The sequence below is a fragment of the Uloborus diversus genome, chromosome 4, assembly GCF_026930045.1.
Source record: "Uloborus diversus isolate 005 chromosome 4, Udiv.v.3.1, whole genome shotgun sequence".
Classification (NCBI taxonomy): Eukaryota; Metazoa; Arthropoda; class Arachnida; order Araneae; family Uloboridae; genus Uloborus; species Uloborus diversus.
In genome coordinates this window covers 70885531-70907245 of record NC_072734.1, presented here as the reverse complement: position 1 = coordinate 70907245, position 21715 = coordinate 70885531, and the positions used below count along the sequence as shown (strand labels likewise).

Here is a 21715-nt window from a genome sequence, read left to right as displayed (position 1 = left end):
ATAATCATGATTGCTTTTTTCCTACATCTTTTTACTCTCATTTCAAAACATTTGTAACATGAAATGATGAATAATTACCAGCAATTGCATTAATGTTATAATGTTAGAATTGTTGAGATTTAGGAGTAAAACAAAAGTTTTTAAATTACTTGGGGTGCGTTGGTTCTGTTCTACGTGCCACAGTAAAATTGAACAAACATATCCCAGGTTCTTAGTCTGAAAAAATGCTGTGATATCTTTTTTTTTTATTACGAAAAAAAAAAAACCTGCAAATAATTTAACCAAAAGACCTCACTTTAAGAGAGGTTTTCGATTTATTTACTGCAATCTTGATGAAAACTGTTTAAAAACAAACTTGCAAATTGCTGAAAATTACTCATCACTACTTAAATAACACTACTTAAATAACTGTACCAAGTGATTTCATTCTAGGATATGTAGGACTAAGTGCTACTTGTCGGCCATAAATTAAAAAAATATATAGATTAATAGTTAAGATAATTGAAACCGGTTCAACGTGTCCTCTAGTTCAACGAGCCCCGTCACCCCCTATTCTTTGTAACTTTAAGGGTTCTCATAGATATTTTAAGAAAAAGAAGTAATTTTTTAAAGAAAATTAATTATACAAGCTACTGGTCTTTTATCACAAAGCAAATTTATGTGACAGGCATCATTTTTTACATTATGTTTTCATCCATGCCTGAAATATATTTTATCCTTTTTATTATTAAATAATTGTATTCAAATGGATTTTTACTATTTTTTGAAAATGTAAAATTATTTTTTTTCCACAAAATAATTTTAAAAAACAACAGAACCAATTCCTTAGTTGTAAATTTACTTCAAAAAGTACTGAGGTTGGCAAAACGTTCTACTAAAATTTTAGCTGGTATATATATTTTTATTAAAATTTTAGCTATTCATATTAAATCTTTAGCAAGAATTAAAATGAATAAATTGTATTACCTTCAGAAAATGATCCCTTTTAGACAATGCCTAGTAAGTTGTAAGAGCAGACAACATCACCTAAAACAATAGTAAACAATGTCACAGAGTTGTCCTCTAGTCTAAAAGAGAGCAGTAATGTCATATTCGAATGAGAAATGAAATCTTAGAAACCTAATAGAAAATAATTATACAAGCTACCGGCCTTTAAGTACATGTTCTCAATTTATTTGACTGACATTCATCCCTTCAGAGACGTTTTTAATCTTCCTTGAAATAAACTAAAATTTTTATTCATCCCACTCATTTTGAAAAACTAGATCAATAGATACGTGAGTTTGTCCATCCATGATTCCGAAACCATTATCCAAGTTCCGCACGTTGATTAGCACGGACACTGACAGTCATCCTTTAGATGCGTTTTTAATCATCCTTGAAGCAAATTTTAGACTGTTAAATTTTTATTCAACCCACTCATTTTGAAAAACCAGATCAATTGATACGCGATCTTGTCCATCCCGAAATCATTACCCAAATTCTTCAAGAAGATTAGCACGGAGCTTTACCTCAGCAGAAAACTAAGGTTCATTACTGGATTCCAGAAGACGTGTCCGCGCATTGTCCAACACCACTACCGGTCAACCATCCGTAAATCTGGTCAACCAGATCGTTGGCGAAGATAATGAAATGATCCTCCCTCGGTTGTGTCTGAGGACGGGAGGCTCAGGGGTGCTTTCCAAAAGGAAAGAACGAGTGGGTCATCATCGTGGAACACTGATGATTTCGTGTCAGTGGGTTAGTTGGGGAACGGTTTGCGATGGACTGATTCTATTTCTCGGGGAAGACTTGTTTGATAAATGATGCGCTGGAGGATTTTGTCTGCACGCACGTACTGAGACTGTCACTGAGAAGTGTTAGCAGGTGTCTAATGTTTAAAATGCTTTCATTATCCCTTTGTTTTAGTTCCTGTTTTTGTTTGGTCTGCCAAAAAAGGAGACATTGGAAGTCAAGTTGGTAACGATGTATCCAAATAATGGCATTTTAAATTTCTGAAGAACATTTTTTCTGGATTATCTTTTTTTTTTTCATTGGTTTATTTTTTTTATACTTACTCAATGTTTCATATGTTTTCGTTGGTTTGAAATAAAATATCTTTTTTGATGACTTTTTCTGAATAATTGCGAATGCAAAATGATCGTTATTTATTTTTTGTTTCATGAAAAGACTTGTTTTACATTTCCATTAAGGTGAAAACACAATCGTGAAATAATGTATTAATGAAGAAATCTTTAAAATAAGCAAATCAATGATCATTAACATCTTGAAACCGTGAAAAAGATGAAAACCTTATAAAGTGGGACATTTTTCAGCAAATATTTTTAAATAAAATACAGTGATGTTATGATTTCAACAAGAAACATCCTAATGAAAAATAAAATAAATAAATAAATAAAATTGTCGGACCGTTAACTGTTATTCAAAATACCACATTGCTTAGCATGTAAGATTTTTAACTTTCTATTTTGATAGTAAAGTTTTGCTGATGTTTAAATTCGATGATATTTATTACTAGCGAAATGTTAAATCAATATAAAAAAATAGTTCTTAAATTAGAAAAGAAATTAGTAGGATTTATTTTACTCTAAAAATTGATTCTATCTACATGAATATGATCCAAATATCGTTAGTGACAAAAATTCAGAGACATAAATAGAAAAAGAATGCAAATATATTTCAGCTTCTTATGTTGATTTAACGAAAACTCTCCCGTAATTCAAATTTTTTATCTAATTTATAAGTGACATCTGAAAAAGGACAAACATTTTCGAGACTGATTAGTAAAGTAGAAGAAAAATTGTATATGTGTTAATCCAAATTTTATATATATAAAAAAAAAAAACCCAGAATACCAAATTATTAATTTTTTTTCTTATTATTGTTAGCAAATGACTTATTTTTGCATATACTATATGATCTTTTTTCTTCAAGCGTATTTAACGCTTGATGTAGATATAGTAACGTATATTAACGTTAAGGGTATTTTCAGGTATTGCTGTCCTTATTCTAAAGGAGGCATTTAATTAATTTTTGTTGTTAAACGAAGCCAAGTTAGTATGAATGGCATAATAAAAACATAATTAAAACCTTTATTTATTCAAGATATTTTCATTTAATTTTTAACATCGTCAAGAAGCATATCACAAAGTGCGTCAATCAGGTATTCCTTGCCTACAAGGGGAGGGAAAAACACTAAAAAATAACCTTGTTATTATTTTAAATTGCTTGTAAAACTATAATTTCATCTGGAAAATGCAAGTTAAAAAAAAAAAAAAAAAAAAACCTATATTTGTTTTTATTTTTTTTTCGACTTCCTCTTCTTTCACCTGAACATGAAAAAAATTTAAATAATAATAATAATAATAAATAAATAAAAAATCCCTACCCCTTTTGTATGTATTTTCTTTGCCCTCTTCTGAAAATGTTTTGTCATTTGTTTTAATCTCTATTCTTTTAAATATTTTACATCTTATATCTGATTACCATTTAACCATTTCGTGCAGCTTTTGGCATTGAACAATGATTTGTTGGTAACGAAAAGTTTTTTTTAAGGTCTAGCTTAAAATCAAGCATTCCTTATTGTCTTCGAAGAATAGATTAACATCGTGCATATATTGACCATCGATGAAAAATGTTAACTCCGGACTAATGATTTGACGAAGCCATTAAGATGATTTCTTACGATTACCAAATGCTAAGAGATCTTATACTGCATAGTCATATTCGCTGCATTTGTCTTCTAAAACTTCATGATTCGATTTGCATTTTGAGGTACATATTTACGATTGTAATTCTAGTTGATGTTGCGTTCGTTCTTCTGATAGAGGTATTTTAACTGGGACGCATTTATTGTGTTTTAATGGGTTTATTTTAAGAACAAGGCGATATTTTTCTGATGAAGAAATTGTGCTACATTTTTTTTAGCAAGAGGGTGAGTTGTAAAAGAAAATTAAAACTAAAACTGCATCCTTATGTAACATGTGCCGAAAATTATGAATGAAATATTGATTTTTAAAAAAAAATTCTATTAACACTTTTTATGTAATAATATTATTAATTGCACAACTACAACTATAAACACATAGTTGTGATTATCCGTACTAAAAGCACCTATTTCGAATGTATATACTGTGAAACCTCGATTATACGTTTCTCAAGGGACTTGTTCTAAAAAACGTAAAATACGGGAAATACATAAAAAGAAAAAAATCAAGCAGAAAAAAAACTAAGGTAGTAAAGACGACTCTGTCGAAATGTATAATATCTATTATTAAAAAAATAACATTGTTATACATGGGTCATTCTTCAAAAAGTATAACTTTTCTGTCACACGCCTTGTACAGTAAAAACTTTAAAGAAAAATTCATTTAACATTGCTTTTTAATTTCATCAAAAAGATATCTATTTAAAACTGTCAACAATTTTTTTAATAATCAATTTTATTTTGGTATATTCTTGGCTCACAACATATGAATTCTCACCTACGTGGCATGTCACACACCTGAGTGTTTATGTTGCTAAATTACTTGTTTAATTAAAAGTTTCTACATATTTATTTATTATTCCTTTCACGAGTGTCTCAAATGCTAATTCTTTAAGTATATTTAATTTTTTAATATTGTATTTTAGTTCGTTTTAGTAGGATAAGGAGTCATGTCACACAATATATTTTCACCTCCGTTACCTAAACACAAAATGCGATTCCTCATTAATGCGTGACAGTAATGACATCAAATTTTATTTCCCATGATACAAAGGAGTCCCCTTGTTTATTTTCGGCCATAAAGAAGTTGTGGTAAGATTTTTGTCAAAAAACAAGAAGATAGATTTTTTTTTAAAAACTAAGCGTGGTTATTGTGACTTCTGACCTCCATGAACTTAATTTTCTGGGATGTAAATTAATGTAAAAAAAAAAAAAAAAAAGAAGTGAACATGTTTATAAATTTCTTAACGTGTGCAGATTATAGCAACGAAGAAAAAAAATATTTCCTTGAAAAATGTATTCATTAGGCCTATATAAATGGAAAATTCCTCACCTCGTGAATTTCACCTCCGTGACAGACCTTATCAATGTCATTATTCCTGAGGTGAAAAGAAATGATGGAGGAGAAATGCATCAATTTTAGGCATTCTACCAAAATTATAAATTGCCATTATATTCTCAAATTTACTAACACTATTTTAAACACACATTTGAACTAAAAGGATAACTACTAACTAAGCCGTAGTTTAATTAAGACAGTTTAATATTATATTCCCTCTAATCATTAAAATGCCTCATTGTTTGCACACTTAACAAAATTACGACTTTGATATTAAATTGGCCTCGATTTTGAAACATTGAAAGTTTTTTTCTTTTTTTTTTAATTTCCGAGAACAAGGCATTTTTTTTTTTTATTTATGAGCAAAATAACTGAACATAGCTGGGTCATTGTTTGTGGTTACTTCTAGTAGGTAACACTTTCATGTAAGAATGAAAAGAAAAAAAGAAAACAAAAGGTTTTGAAATTGAAAAATATTTGCGTTGAAAAGTTACATTTTCTGGAGAATGACACACATACCGTTTTTGAATTATTTTAGCACATTTAAGTTGCGAATCCTTGTGTTTAGGTTAAAAATCATCAGTAAGAGTGGACTGTTAGTTCAGTCCTTGAGTTCAAAGTTAATGCAGCAGGATTGAAATATTTCCGGGATAGAAATACTTCCAGGATTGAAATACTTTGACCAGACAGAAGACAGGAGTCTGTGGAATGAATTTCTGTTTCCATAATGAAGTTTAAACATCTTGGATTAGCATTTAAAAAGCAAAAAAGAAGAAATATTGCTCATTTAAAAGCATTTTTTCTCTTTTTTCCATTTTACAGAAAACACGTAAAATGCGGAAAATTCTATAAAAAAAAACAAATTTATAATCCGTGTTGAATTATTATTATATGGAAGAACCGGAACTTGAGGGAAAAACGTAGAATACGGGAAAAACGAAAAATCGAGGTATCACTGTTTTTGCATTCGCATTATTTTAAAGGTTATGTAATTATTTCGTCTTGTAAACTGGACGAGTGAAAGTTATTTATTTAACTGTCTTTTGACCTGTCTAACTGACTGTCTTTTGTTGTCTAACTTTTGACCACTTAAAAGCAATAAAACATGGAAAGTTAAGGTTTTAATACTTTCGGTGAGAAAATGAGATACACATAACGTTTCAGTGGGTTTTTCATTCATTGCGACCCATTCTTCAGAAAGAACTTGATTTATATTATAGATCTTATAATCACATTTTTTTTTTATTCCTTGTGGAAAAATACAAAACTGTTTTATCTTTCCATAGAGATTTTAAAAAATCGTGCTGTTTATCTTTTTATTTTAGTTTTTAATAAAATCAAGCACACATGACACATAGTTAAAAAGCAAAGCATGTTGATCAATTAATTATCTTGGGATATCTTTTGTTTGACAAAAACCTTATAAGTTTTTTTTTTTTGAAATGGCAAATCCATATTGAAATCAATAAATTTGCATAATTCGTCATTGAAATCTGGACCTTCTTAAAATGTGATTAAATCTTCATACATGCTTGGAGATACGCAAGCAATGAGGGAGTAAGATACAATTTTAACAGATTTTTTTCAGAACCGAATGATTGTCACAATCATTATGCCTAGAAATATGTGCACAACACAATATATGAACTTTATTTCATTAGATGAGCAAAACAAAATAATCATATCATTTACAAATGAATTATTCTGGAATCAAAAACTTTTAATAAGCATATTAACATAAGTTGAATAAATACCTTTGCACTTAAAAAAAATAAAAATAATAAATAACAACGTATAATTGCGCAAAATTGCATTGAAATAGGGGTTCTTTGTAACCCTGAAACACGTGTCTGCAGTTATCTGCAATTTTGTGCGATCATAAGTTGTTATTTCTTATTTTTAAGCATTAACTTGCTTAAGAGTTTTTCCACCAACCCTTAAAAAATATCGAATTAATGCTAGCATCCTAATCAAAACATTAATAATATCGTTGCTGAGCCAAGTTTTGTTTATTCATTAAATATTTCAATTCATTACTAACAACTAGAGAAACCACTGCCATTTGCTTCCGAGGATGACCGTATGGCAAAGTTTCAAAACATGATATAAATAGTCACGAAAGGCATATCGAACCTAATGCAAATAGTCACGAAATGCATTTCATCATCCCTAACCGCATCCTATTAATCGATACCTTATGCTTCTAAAATCATTCGTGACGGAAGCATCAGCCTCTTAATGCGTTGAGGTTCTAAACATACGGAACCATAACCCCCATTCGTGGTTGGACAATGAACATTCTTCGCTGTGAAGATGATGCGCAGCTTAAAGAAAATCAATTATTGTTCATTTACGTGACTAATACTGCCCAGTGATTTGGTGGTTTGACTGTAGTTATTCAAATATAATTATGCGAGATCGTGATTGTAACAATTTGATAAAATGCGACGGAATAGTTATTTTATTTGGGTTTTTTTTTCATATAGTCAAAAGTTCATTTATAATCCTCATATATATAACAGCCAATAATCGAGTAACCCGCGAGTTTCAACAATGAAACTCGTGGAACGCCATGATAGTTTGATAATATGTTTTAGTAGTGTTTAACATGCAGGGAAAGGCTTTATTGTGACAAGGCCGAACTCGATCCGGTAACCTAACAGTTTTACTGGGAAGACTGTCATTTCAGGGGAATGAAAAATCAAAAAAAGTGGTTGAAAATTAACGCTATCCACTGGAGTGTAGGGTTAATCCACTGGAGTTTGGGTTAAAATTTCAAATATCAAAATATCACCAAACAGACGAAGTCTTCGTTCAAATTTAGAAGAGTAGAAACATATTTCACCCGTCATACCTTGACAGGCAACTTTCTAGCTTTATTAAGAATACCAAACATGCTTGTCTTAGTTCAATGTCCATTAAATGCAATTTTCATTATTTCCTACAATGTAAAAAAGTTCTCGAATGTTTTCCGTAAAACGTACCACCCTCCATCTTGTAACTACTTTTACCGCTCAGGAAATTGTATTGTTAAAAAATAAAAAGTGAATTACTTGGCAATGCGAACTATTACGTCTGCAAAAGTCCTCCATTTTACACCAATATGTACCGTAAAATTTTTTCAAACATATTGGCTAGCTTAAATTTCATTTTGGGATGCTAATAAACTTGCTTTTAACTGTGCAACTGTTTTATTCATTTTTAATTTCTTATGGATTTATTACGCGACTTATTCTTTTGTGAAAACGAAAAAATTTTCTATGCGGTTTTATATGTGCATTAAAAACAAAGTGTCACTCAATACACGATATATATTTTTATATCTCGTTGCATAGAAGTTACTGTATCTAATAATTTGTCTATTCAGATACATTGCACTTTTAACCATGTTAGAAATAATTCCCCCTTCATTAAGGTAAAAGTGCCAGTGGTTGACACTGCAAGTAGTAATTGACATTTTATAAAAAAAAATAACTAAAAGGTAAGCATTGTAAATTTCAGGACCATTTTATACCGTTAATTAAAAATGCAGTTCTTCGTTTTATGCCCTTTTCATCGAAATTATAAAATGGTGCTTAAAGTCGCATTGTTAACTACAGGTAGTTTATCATGGCATAAATATTTATATTTACGCTTTTTTTTCCCTCTCAGCACATTCTCCATAAAAAAAAGTTCAGAAATTAAAACCTACTTAGTACTCAATTTTATGCACTAAATAACAACAATTCTAGAACAACAATTTTGTGGCTTTAAACCACTAAAATAAATAGCTTGTTTAAATTAGCATTAAAACATAATATTTAGATTTAGAAACTTACGTTAAATATAACTATAATACTATCTTTAAAAACGTTTTTCAGTTAAAGACATTCATTTTGAGCTCATAATAACTGCCTCTGTAATCCAACAATCTTTTGTGCACATCATATCATTAACTACTGAGACCGTGCTAACGCAATACAAAGTTGTTATTTAGAGAAACTTTAAAATAACATGTTGCTGGTTTGAATAAATGTGATATTTGTTAATAAATCTTGTTTTCTAATAACTGTTTTCTCTTCGGCTAATGTGTATTTCTTTTCATTTTGCAGCATGCTTCTTTTACCCTATCGGCGAAAACCGGAGGTTCGAAAGAGTAGACGAAAATATAGCTGTTGGTAAGTTGTAGTTCTTATGATGAGAAATTTTATTTTTAAAGTTATGAACACTCAACGGAGTTGCATTTTCTGTCAAAGTTTAAATTATAAACAGCAACAGAAAATATAGTCCATCAGTGATAGTAAATATATTTCTAAATTAATACACATTAATATACTACTTAACAGTCGGAAATAGATTGATTAATGTTTACTTTATCTTTTTTCGAGAATAACGCGACATTCAATGAGAAATACCACGAAAAGACATCATTTTGTCCCACTCGTGACGGCTTATATATTTCATTATAAAGTAGTAGTTTTACTTAAAACTTTTTGCTTAAGAGATTAAAAAGATTGCAAAATATATGCTTGATTTCTTAAGCATTTAAATCTTATCAATTATCCTTTTTAATTATTATTTTTAAAGAAATATATAAGCTGTAACGTGCAAAACAAAATGTCTGCTTTCCATGGAATGGCTCTAAAAGTTTTTAAATCTACTCGAAAAATATTAGTTTCGAATTTCTAAAAAAGAGAGCATCAGTATAAAATATTTTTTGTTTGGCAATAGAAGCAGCAGTTGAAACACGATTAATTTATAACTGCAGTACAATTCACTTATCACTGCAATACTCATATTTCGTTCTGCATTTTCTGATAAATTTGAAATGAGAATCAAGTTTTAAACATCTCTATTGATGCATAAATTAACCAATTTCACAACACGCCACTAATGGCTATTAAATCTTATCGAAAAATATCAATATAGGAACAATAATTCAAAGGTAGTATCAGTAGAGAATATTACTTCGAGTTTGTACTTTCAATATGTTACTATTGTACTTAAGGGTTCATGTATTAAAACAGTTTGAATCAGTAATCACTTTAGTCATTGCTGCAGTGCAAGTCAGTTATAACTACAACACCTGTGTCTCAAACTGCATTTTCTTACAAAGTTTAAATGAGAAAGAGTAACGACATTTATCCACTGAAAGTATAAATTAACTTAAAGACAAGGTGACACTTTTTTGTTTTGAATCCAACTAAAAAATATTAATTAAAAAAATTATACAATTATTTTGGCGGTACACCTAGAATCAATTACTACTATATTTTACAATTCTTGAATCAATTCAGGTTAAATTATTAATCACTTTAGCTATTGCAACAATGTAAGTCAGTTATTAGTACCTTACTAATATCTCGAACTGTACTTTCTGACGAAGTTTAAATGGGAACGAGTTATAGGAAATACATTTCTCCATTAATGTCCAAACAACCAATCTTTGAGAACAATATGACACTTATGGGCTTTAAATCTTGTCGAAACATATTAATTTAGAAATAATAATTTCAAAAGATAGTATCAGAGAAAACTCTTTTGTGATATTATTAGAATCAGTTATTACGAAGGTGTTACACTTAGTGACATACAATGAGACGGAAGCTAAAGCGGATAGAAAAACAATTGACGAACAACGTATTCCGAAAAAAGTCCTTTGTTTGGAAACATTGAAATCGCGTTGTTTTATAATGAACTGAGTCTCTTTCAAGCTAATGCTTTTATTATTGATTTGTGTATAAATAGAATTAATTAGATTTTTTAACTAATGAGCACGGAATTATCAGGATTCTTTGAGTTGATATTTTTGTAATTGATAAATGACCGTTTTTCCTTTTGAAGTTTGCAATTCAATTGTTTCTGTTTTAAGGGGAAAAGGAACGTTAATGGAGAGAATTAAGGATTGATTTCAAACGAAACGGGGACAGTTTTTTTCTTTGAAAAACTTAATGAAGCATGTCTGACGGCATTGTTTGGAAATTAAGAGAATCATCTATACATCTTTAGCTTAGTTTTATATGTAGTAAATGAAATTGAAGTTTTTACAATTCTTGATTCCAGCAAAATGGGTTTTCTCGTCAACTCATGGCTATTTGAGTCTTCTGTCTTACTTGAAATCACTTATACAAAGAGATAGAATTTTGACGCGGAATATAGTTTATACGCTATCTTGTGTCTAGCAGTTGTGAATACTTAGTTTATTACTGCATGAATATTAATATGTGTTGCAGAACTTAGTACTTGAAAAATTTGAATCTTGAACTGCTGAAACAGAAATGCAAGCAGAAAGAGCTACTTTTGGGACACAAGATGGATGGTAATGTCCACTATCTTTTCATAACGGATAACTACACATGGTCGCAGCTCAATCCAGTGCAGTGAGCTTTCTCGTCAGTTTATGGCTATTTGAGTCTACTGTCCTACTTAAGATCCTTCTTCAAAGTGATTGAACATTGACGCATGTCGTGAATACAACATGGCTTATAAGCCATGCTCTGTCCAACAGTTGTGAGTTCTTAGTTTATTACAGTATGAATGTAGAGCATGGACCCTGAAAGTTTTAAATATTGAATTGCTTGAACATAAATGCACGAGAAAGAGCAACTTTTGGGATACAAGATGGATGGTAACTTAACTTTGTATAACGGATATCTACTCTTCACATGGTCGCAGCTCTATCCAGCGCAGTGAGCTTTCTCGTCAGTGCATGGCTAGTTGAGTCTACTGTCTTACTTGAGATCCTTCTTCACAGTGATTGAACATTAACGCACGTTCATGAATGCAACGTGGCTGATGAGCCATGTTGTGTCCAACTGCCGTGAATTCTTAGCTTATTACAGCATGAATATCCATATCTGATGTAGAACACAGACCCTGAAAGCTTTAAATATTTAGTTTCTGAAACAGAAATGCACGCAGAAAAAGCAACTTTTGGCTCACAAGATAGATGGTAATGTCTTCTATCTTTATATAACGTGCAATGTTGAAGCTGTGGTAGAATCACTTGTTTGTCCCAAGCAATAATTATAAAACGAAAATTTGTTTCTGACAAAGTAGAGTTTTTGGAAACAAGGACTGTTGCCATGTTTTTTAACATGGTTTTCGTGTGGAATTTCTATGGGATATCGGAGATTACCCCACATTTCAAAAGTGGTAATTTTCAATAAATATCAAAGCATTTTTTCAGATTTTTTGAATTTATGCTATAAAATAAAATGCAAAAAGGGCATTAATGAATCGTACGTAATAATGACTCATGATCAAAATTACCTCGGGTTGTATAATTTTTTGAAACCAAAAAAAAAAAAAAAAAAAAAAAACATGGTCATTTCGTTTTACATTTTTAGAAGTTATTTCCTTTTCGTGCTTGCTTCAAACTCGAAATAATTTTAGTTCTACGTTACTTCTTTGTAGCGACTATAATCAAAATTTTAATTTAGGCGGACTGAAAAGTGTTCAATTTCATCGCATTTAAAATTTTACTAACGCAAATAAAAAAAATTAAACAACATGAAAAAAGAAACAAATGTTATCAATCGAGCGAGTGACCAAAATGATCCGTTTTAAATAATGTCTTATTTGCGTGTCTTTCCGTATCACGCTATATTAAACTGCAGATTAATTTCAGATTGTTGGAGCCATTTGTTAAATGAGGGAGATATAATAGACTTATTTTTAGCACAAATGGAGATTTACCACCAGAATGAAGTTGTGAATCATTTAAGTTGATTGAATTTTTTAGGAAGCAGAATTAGGAATAGAATTCTTCATCTTTTTAGTATTTAAACTGGAAAAAAGGCTTGAAAATGTTCATTTGTTTAAGAAAGTGCATGTTCATATCGATCACAGAAATATTTTTCTTTTGCCGAGGAGAAAAAACAAAATTTTTGAGTTGCGTATTAGTTTATCTGTAATGGAATAGGTTAAAAATAGTAAATTACTTAAGAGCTGAATCAACTACTTGTGAGAATAACTAGTTCATTATCAGATAATCAATTGTAAGAAAAACTAGCTGTTATGAGATGTATTAATTTTTCATTTGCTTGAGAAAGGACACATTTATTACAATTAGCGAAAAAGAGTTTTTTCGCCTTCGAAAAAAAGATGATTTAATGAGTTAAGAATTAAATTGAAAAAACAAAATGCTTCTGGAGAAGTTGAATTTTTTATATATAGGAGCAAAATGAAGTTTTTTTTTGAGAAAAACCTATTATTCGTGAAAAAAACCAGTTAGTTATTAGATATAGGGGAGACTGTGGATACTTGGTCCCCACTTTAGTTTTCAATTCTTTTCTTTGCTGCAAATTATCAGTTTTTTTTTTTTTTTTTTTTTTTTTTTTTTTTTTTAAGTACCTGAAGAAAGGTAATTTTTTCCTCTATCTGACAGTATTTTTTTTAGTTGAAATTAAACAGATATTTTTGGTGAAATAATTTTTTTCAAAAATTTCATAAAGGGATCATGTCTCCCCACATCAAGGGATACATGATCCTTTCATGCGGGATACTTCATCCCACTTAGACATAGACTTTCCATTAGATCGGCAATTTATTTATGGATTTTATACAATTTATGGATTGATACACAATGTTTCTAAAACATAACACCATTTTATCCACACTAATCCCACCAAAATAATTTTCTTTATTAGATTATAATAATGTGCGCACAAAATAACATAATTTCAAATTTCACTAGACATTTGTAAAAAAATGTACACAACTTTATTGAACTAATGATGCTTGTGATCAGATACTTATTACCCAATACAGTTGTGGACAAAAAATACTATGTTTTATAAATAAAATTAACTATTTTCTTAAAGTAGCGTAATGAAGCTAAAATTACAACAAATAAAAAAAAATAGGATAACGAGCACGAAAATCATCTTATTTGCTAACATCTTGTCTAGCTTGATAAATCAAGAATTTGATCAATTGAATTAATTTTTGAAAAGAGGAAAGAAAAAAAATAACTATCAGTGTACTTATAAAAAAGAAAGCTTATCTCATATGTTTTCAAAACCTGAAAAGTCAAATGCAACCAATTCGTTTGTTGTAGTTCTTAGTTCAGCTCAACCCATCTGAATGCATGCAACTTAACACATTCATTTTCATTAACTAACACTTTTGTCAATTTTTCAGGAAAAATAGATTGATTAAGCATGTTACCATTTCGCTTTAGAAAACTTATTTCAAACTCTAGAAATCTAACTAAGCATTCTATTTGCTAATGTGTCTACATAATGGGCAACTTACTTTTTTGTTGTTAATCTAACTCTAACAAAATGATTTTTTTTTCTTTCAAACAAAGATTTGACATCTATTTCAACTTGTTCAAGCTCATTTGGCTGATCAAAACATAATTTATCAGTAGATTTAATTTATTTTTAAATGTTTGAGGTGTTCTGTATGTTACAAGTGCGAACTAATTATTTAATTATTTAGCATATTTACTGCAGTGATTTATCAAATCTATCACTCAATATGATAAATTTTATTATGTTAACATGGTTTTGAATATTTAAAGTTAATGTCAATTAAGTAAACAATATTTATATTGTTTTCATTGTGTTTACATTGTCATATGGAGACTTAATCCCTGGGATCATGTATCCCTCTAAACGAAGACATCAAGTATCCCTAATATGCAAATTTTACAAACATACTTGTTCTATTATTAATAATCAGTGGCAATTTACTAAAAATATGTCTCAATTATTTAAGACTGTCTATACTTTAACAATAAACTTCGGAATTTTTTAAAATTTGTATTTGACATTATCAGCCAATCATTTCTTGAGCTAAAACAAAATGGCTGAAAAAAAAAATGTTGCCAGTTTTTATGTACAAGTATAACTTTAATATAATTGTTAGGTTTCAAATCTCTACTTAATGATTTTGGTACATTTTTGGCTATGGGATCATGTATCCCTAGGGATCAAGTACCCCCAGTCTCCCCTAAAAATTGCTTATGAGCATAAAAAATGCTTATGGAAGGAATTAGTTGCTTGTGAAGATAACTATTTATGAGGTGAGTCAATTACTTATGAGAAGAGTAAAATACACATGAGAAACAATTTTAAGGAATTTAAAAAAAATCTTGATTTGAGATCAAAAATTACCTATTATAAAAATAAAGATATACAGATAAAAATACTGCCTCTTACTATATTTTTGAAAAAAAAAATCGTTCTTTAAGATAAAAAAATTATTTTGTTCCAAAAATTTTCTCGTAAAATTTCTGTAATCACAAATTCGGTTTGTGAACTGTGTCAACATTTTTTCTTGTAGTCACTTTAAAAAAGGATTTTTTTTTGAGCAATCACGATTGCTTATTGTTCTCATTTGACTGTTTTTGGCGTGCTATCATTTTATTTCCCACCGGCGACACCCTCTGCCAGCACCACCCGTCGGCCGGTCTCACGAAGCTGCTCCTCTAGCGAAAACCGTCTCCAGGTTGCGTCCATATCCTACACGTATACATACACACATGCATTCCTACACACACACACACACACATACCCACACATACCCCCCCCACACACACACATACCCACACATACCCACACACACACACACATACATACATACATACCCACACACTCATGCCTGCACACAGACACAAACACACGCCCACACACACACACTCATACACATACCCGCACACACACCTACACACACACTCATACACATACCCACACACACACACACACACATGCCTTTACACACGCAAAAAAACACGTGATTGCGAAAAACATAATTTGAATTCAAGATGTCCAAATTCAAATTAATTTTTTTTTGAATTTTACTGCATTTTGAAATGAATGTAATGTCTGTGGGGTTTGTGGAAAGAGTCGCATAAAATTTTATGGAAATGGAAAAGGCTCTGCAATGCGTTGTTTGATTCGTTGCTGAAATTCTCAGTGGCGCCCATTTAGCATTTTCTGAATTTAGCAATGGGTTTCTGAAAGCAGATGGAAATTTCGTACTAAAAAATAAACTACAGTAATGATAAAACAATTCTTGGTTTGTAATTTTCTTTCCTTTACCGCAGTTGTTCATTTTAACAAAACTATTTCAATAATATTTTAATTATATATGTGTTCTGACCCACGAAATTCATCTTAATATGATGTGCGGCTTTCGGGTTAAGAAAGGTTGGGCACTATTATCTAAGTTTCATCAAGTAGTTGCCCAGTTTTTACACTGGTGATCACAAGAAACCTTATTTTTTGCATTTTAAATGCAGAAAATCTATTTTAATTGTGATTCTACTTACAACCTCAAACAAGCTGCATTTTTTAAGCAATTTAATCGTATATTACAGTAAGCGTTTATGTTTCATTTATTGCATTTACGAGTTTTATTTTTACTTTTACAGGCAGCGAAATCTTCAGGGTTCAAGTCTACCCAAGGCATGAGTTCAAGCTTGAGCCAGTAGACAACAGTTTGAGCGACATCAACTTTTTTAGGGTGGAGGACCTTGACAACCACACCGTTTCTATTAAGTTAGCAAGGTCGCTAGAAGATCTCGTCGATAGGGTAAATATACTTGTCAATGAAAATATTGTTACAAATTTTGTGAATTGTTAGAATTTTAATAGTTTTAGTTTTAATAGTTAGTAAATTTAATAGATATCGCCAAGTGGGCATCCTTTTTGTCGACTTATTTTTGGTGACAAATTTAGCGAGAAGTCGCTGAATGTCGCCAAGTTTGGTGACATTTCGAAATATTTTTGAAACATCATTTCTATTTTCTAAAATTTTGCTTTCATTTTTGAAATTTAAAAGGTCATTTCGCAACCTCTGTTCATGTATAAATCAAAAATGCATGCATAAAAGCGTGTATGTGAGTACAACTTAATGTTAATAAAATAATGTAACAATGCTCCCGTTTTGAAGTTCTTCTTGTTCGCATGCTTTTTTTTTAAAGATGAAATACTTTAAATCAAAACTTTTTGCGTGACGTATGCCCTTTTCTTCAGAAGTACAAAAAAAATAAATTTTTCAAACTCAAGTATTTGGATTCTTCGAGAAGTTCGAAAAGAAATTATTCATAAGGGAATAAATATTTTTGAAAACTTTCCCTCGATAGGAAAATAAAACGTGCTGCATTATTGCACTTCGACAAAATTTTTTTCTCAAAGCTGGAACTTTAGAAAAGATGTATGTTACGCATGATAAAAATGCTTTACATAAGTTTTAAAAGTTATTAATCCACGTATGAAAATTTACTTTCGAGGTCAAGATATTGAAAAGGTTCGGTTGTTTTTTTTTAAAGATGTCTTTCTGTTATAGTTGTTTTTTTCTTCTTTTATCTTTTCGGTTGACATTTTTGGAAACTATTAATGTTAAGTGTATTTTCTTTGCTTTTGAGAATCAGAAGGAAAAATAAGCTGGATTTTTAAGAGTGAAACTTTCTGTGTTTAAATTTTAATGGTTGGTTTTATGTGTATCAAAGAAAAAGAACTGAATTAATATAATGTTTGCCAACTTAAGAAAATTTATAGGAAAACATTATTTTTTGCTCCATCTTTCTAATTAAATTTATTTCTTTTGTTGGGGAATCTTTTTATTTTTATTTTTATTTATTTATTTTTTTTAAAGCTTTTATTGCGGAAAATAAGATTTTCATTTACGCACTGACTAATCATTACACTAGTTTGAATTCATCTCTCTATGCGTTTTCACCTTACATCGTACATGGCTTAACTAAAATGAGAGCTCACGGGAGCACAGATCCTTCCCTTCGTCTCAACTTTAAATAAATGTTTATAACTCCGATTTAACGATTGTCAAGGGACTGTAAAAGTTATCGTTTAATCAAGGATATCGTTAAATCGAAGTTATTATTTTTAATGGACTACTAGATATTTTCGCGTGCAAATATGTTTTGAAGACTATAGGGCTCCTGCACTTCTTTTGTTAGAAACTTGACTCTGACTTCTTTGATCATTCTTTAACTCTTAAACCGTTTGTTTTACCTTTTACTTACAGAACCTTTTGCGGAAGTAAGAGTTTTACAAATATACACACACAATATATGAACTTGTTGAAAGGTATATGTTATCTTCCATTTCATGGTCCTTGAAGCAGCAAAAGCATGTCTTCTCACTCCATTAAACTTTCCATAAAAGCCATCGAGTCCAAATAAAGTTACAGTTACAGTATCGCTCCATTAAACGACTTTATTTTCTCCGCAACACTTTTTCTTCTACCAAAGTGCATTTATATTAAAACCTCATAACTTTCAATGCCTGAATCATAAAAAACCAGGAATTAAAGCCCTGGCATTCGGAGGAAATCTTGTTGCTTCTTCTACGACAATTAATATTTACGAGCCATTAATTTCCGCAATCGAAAGAGGATTTGGCGGTTGTCGAAAACTGTGGAATGCATGAAATATGGCGTTCATAAAAAAAGTTCTTTGGAGTCCTGTTTGATAAATTGCCCTTGAGTTATAACCTCGCCGTGTGTTTGCAAGTGAGATGCGTCAACTAACAGCGTCTGGGTAGTATCAGGGCGGAGTTATGTAATATCTTTTTCTTGAAAGTTTTCCCGATAAATTACGAGATTTAGAAAGATTTCGTTTCGAAAATTGAAATTAACATGGTTTTAAAACTGGAAATAAACTTAATACCGCGGAAAATTATTGAAATTGTAATGAAAAAGATTTATTTGTACATTGCCAGTGCGTAAAATTTATTTTTGAAGTCGAGATGTTTAAAAATCATCTATATTTTCCTGGAAGCATCACTCCTTTTGCCATCAATTTACTGGAGTGGATATTGGTTAAAGAACATTGTTTTTACTCCTTCGTTTTTTATGTTCTTCCGATCTTTAATGAAGCTAAGTTTCAAAGAAAGAAAAAAAAAAAAAAACATAAAGAGTTTGGTGGTTATCATGAAAACTACATTAAAGCGTAAATCAGAGATTGCCATGCGATAATTCAGATATAGTGACAGTTACATCAAAATACTTATCCGTGATGGCGATAGGCTAATTCAGTAAAAATGAAAGTTTCATTAAAACATTAATCAACAATGGGAATATGAAAATTCATGGCTGGTGAACTCCTTTTTTTCACAATCGTCATATGAATAGAAAATTATTAGAACCTACTATGAATATATTTTCCAATTAAGTACTAGATAATTAACTCGATCAATTATTTTTAGTGCATTACGAAATTATTTTAACAATATATAAAATATACAAAATTACAGTTTTAGAGATTATTCTTTCATTCCTGATGAAAGTATTTTTTTTTAATGATTTTAATCATGATTAAAACTACTGAATTAAATCAAACTTAAAACACCGAACCCTGCTACCAAAAACTCAAAACGTTTTCGGACTGGGATAGAAGTTACTTGTAATCTCAGAACAAATATTTTTTTTTTCCTTTTTGTCCGTCAAGACACTGCTATTAAAATTTTTAATATTTTAAATCTATCGTTTTTCGATTTTTTTCATTAATTTAAAAATATTATTTAGCATAAATTGGTATATTTGTTAAAAACTATATCAAACTATAATGCTAGTACAGTCAGCCCTCGTTTATCGCGGTTAATTCGTTCCAGACTTGACCGCGATAACTGAATTTCCGCGAAGTAGGATTCTGTATTTATAAACCGAATATTTTCCTTATTAGAACACATAAAACTCCCCAATATTCATCCTCATTAAAGGGATTACGTATACAATTTTAAAAGCTAGTACATTGTTGAACACCATTTACACTCTACAAATGTATTTATCTCCAAGTATTAATACAGTAATTTATACTTTTCAGTTAGTGCTTAAAGGTTAATATGAGATAGCGATTCCCTTCACTTTCTTCGGAGATTTTATACCTCCACTTACTCAACTAGTACAAGTATAGCCCCTCAAAAGAGCTCACCTTACTTAAAAGACATACTTTGTTATTCTTATGAAGTAAAAAGTTTACACGAGCACATGAAAAAGGTTAATTACTATATTTGAAAAAAATAAAAGCTAGAAAAAACCGCGATGTAGTAAAACCGCGAAAGTCGAAGCGCGTAGTAGCAAGGGACGACTGTAACTTGGTGTCTAAGCAACAGTGGCAACAAGACTGACTCCTTTTTTTTTTCTCTTTTGTATTCAAAGCTTAAAAACTTAAATCTGATTATTTTGTAGATTTTACTGAGCAAATTTCACTGTCAAATAAGAGCAGTTTTACTGGCTGGAAATTAGTGACGAAAGAAAAACAAATGTTAACTCTTATTTCCTTTTTACAGCGGGATCCGCAAACTGCGCTCAAGTTTAAACTCACATGCAAGGGCGGCGTTGGAACGGTAAGTTGATCAGATTGTGTTTTATGCAAAAAGTGATATTATTTTGATTGCTTTTTGTCTTTTGTTCCTAACGTCGCTTCATTATTAAAAACTCGTTCTGCGGAATCATTCTACACTACTCATACTACTCATACATATTATGTGTATATGAATTTCCATGGTGTAGTTTTTGGTTATTTGAATATGGTCTTATTCGTATTTTAATCCCTTTGTTATTCAATTCATATAAACCATGTTTCACACACATACACCATTTACAAAATGGTAATTTTCAGTTGGTTCACATCGTAAAAATTTGAAAATTTTCATAAATAGTTATTTAAATCTACGCTCATGCACCTAACAGAAATTTTTCAAGCCACAATTTTTCTATTTTAAACTGTTTCTTGCGTATTTTAATAGCATAACAGAATTATTTCGTATAAAAGAGAATAAACATTTTAAAACTGCTCAATAGTTTTCTAAAATTAAGAAATAATAATTACTAGTGTTCGCACAGGGTCAAAAATTGACAATATTCATAAATGAATATTTGAGAAAACTTTTATGAATTCAACTTCTTATTTCTACTCTTACTCATGTTTACTGCATATCGGGAAACATACATCTTTTGTATGTAGACACAATATCAAACAGTAATAATTTATTCCAATTTCACGTTTTGTCTCTTAATCTCAAAATAAATGGATGAAAGGGGATATTTCGGTAATGGGATCGTTTCTGAAATTTTAAAAGGATTTTTTTCTGAAAAAGCATATTTAAAAACATAGATTTTAACCATTTTTTAAATAATTTGAAAAAAATAATTATTTAACAATTATTTTAATCGGTGAGCAAATTGAAATTCATTTTTTTTTTTGCTTCCGCACATTGCATCAAAAGCGATGAAATGCCATTCACTGATGCCATTAGCGCACATCGCAAATTATCATAACCCGGAAACACGGTAGACAGCAAAGCGTAAACATTTTCCGCAGCAATGGCGTAGTGCGCCAAAATACATGACTTGTAACGTCGTAAAGACACGGTTTATTTCCAAAATCGGGATTTTAAAAAAAATAATAAAAAGATAACTGTTGGCTGCTGTGACTAAAAGTAATACTTTTGACTGCAGGAAACAATCCCATTGAGAAATTGGTGTGACCGACAAATTCTTGGCTTGAACAAATTTATTTTGGGTACCATGTTGCTTTGTGCTAAACCTATACAAATAGTAGATATTTCCCTACTCTTTACGTATGCAAAGGAAAAACATTTTTCGCTCTGGCTTTGGAAAGAAAAAAATTCACGCCAATGGTTAAAAATTGCGAATTATCCAATTTTAGATATTTTCCCGTATGAAATGAAGCATCAAAACTCAGTTTATACATA

General features: G+C 30.3%; 1 protein-coding gene across 1 annotated transcript in view; it reads left to right on the top strand.

Annotated features, from left to right (window-relative positions):
* Positions 1–992: 992 nt before the first annotated feature.
* The window catches only part of LOC129220625 (protocadherin Fat 4-like), a 190189-nt gene continuing 169466 nt past the window's right edge, over positions 993–21715 (top strand). The window contains 5 exon segments of the mRNA XM_054855055.1: positions 993–999; positions 1909–1959; positions 9137–9202; positions 16408–16568; positions 20288–20344. Coding sequence (XP_054711030.1) covers positions 993–999; positions 1909–1959; positions 9137–9202; positions 16408–16568; positions 20288–20344 — 342 coding nt within the window.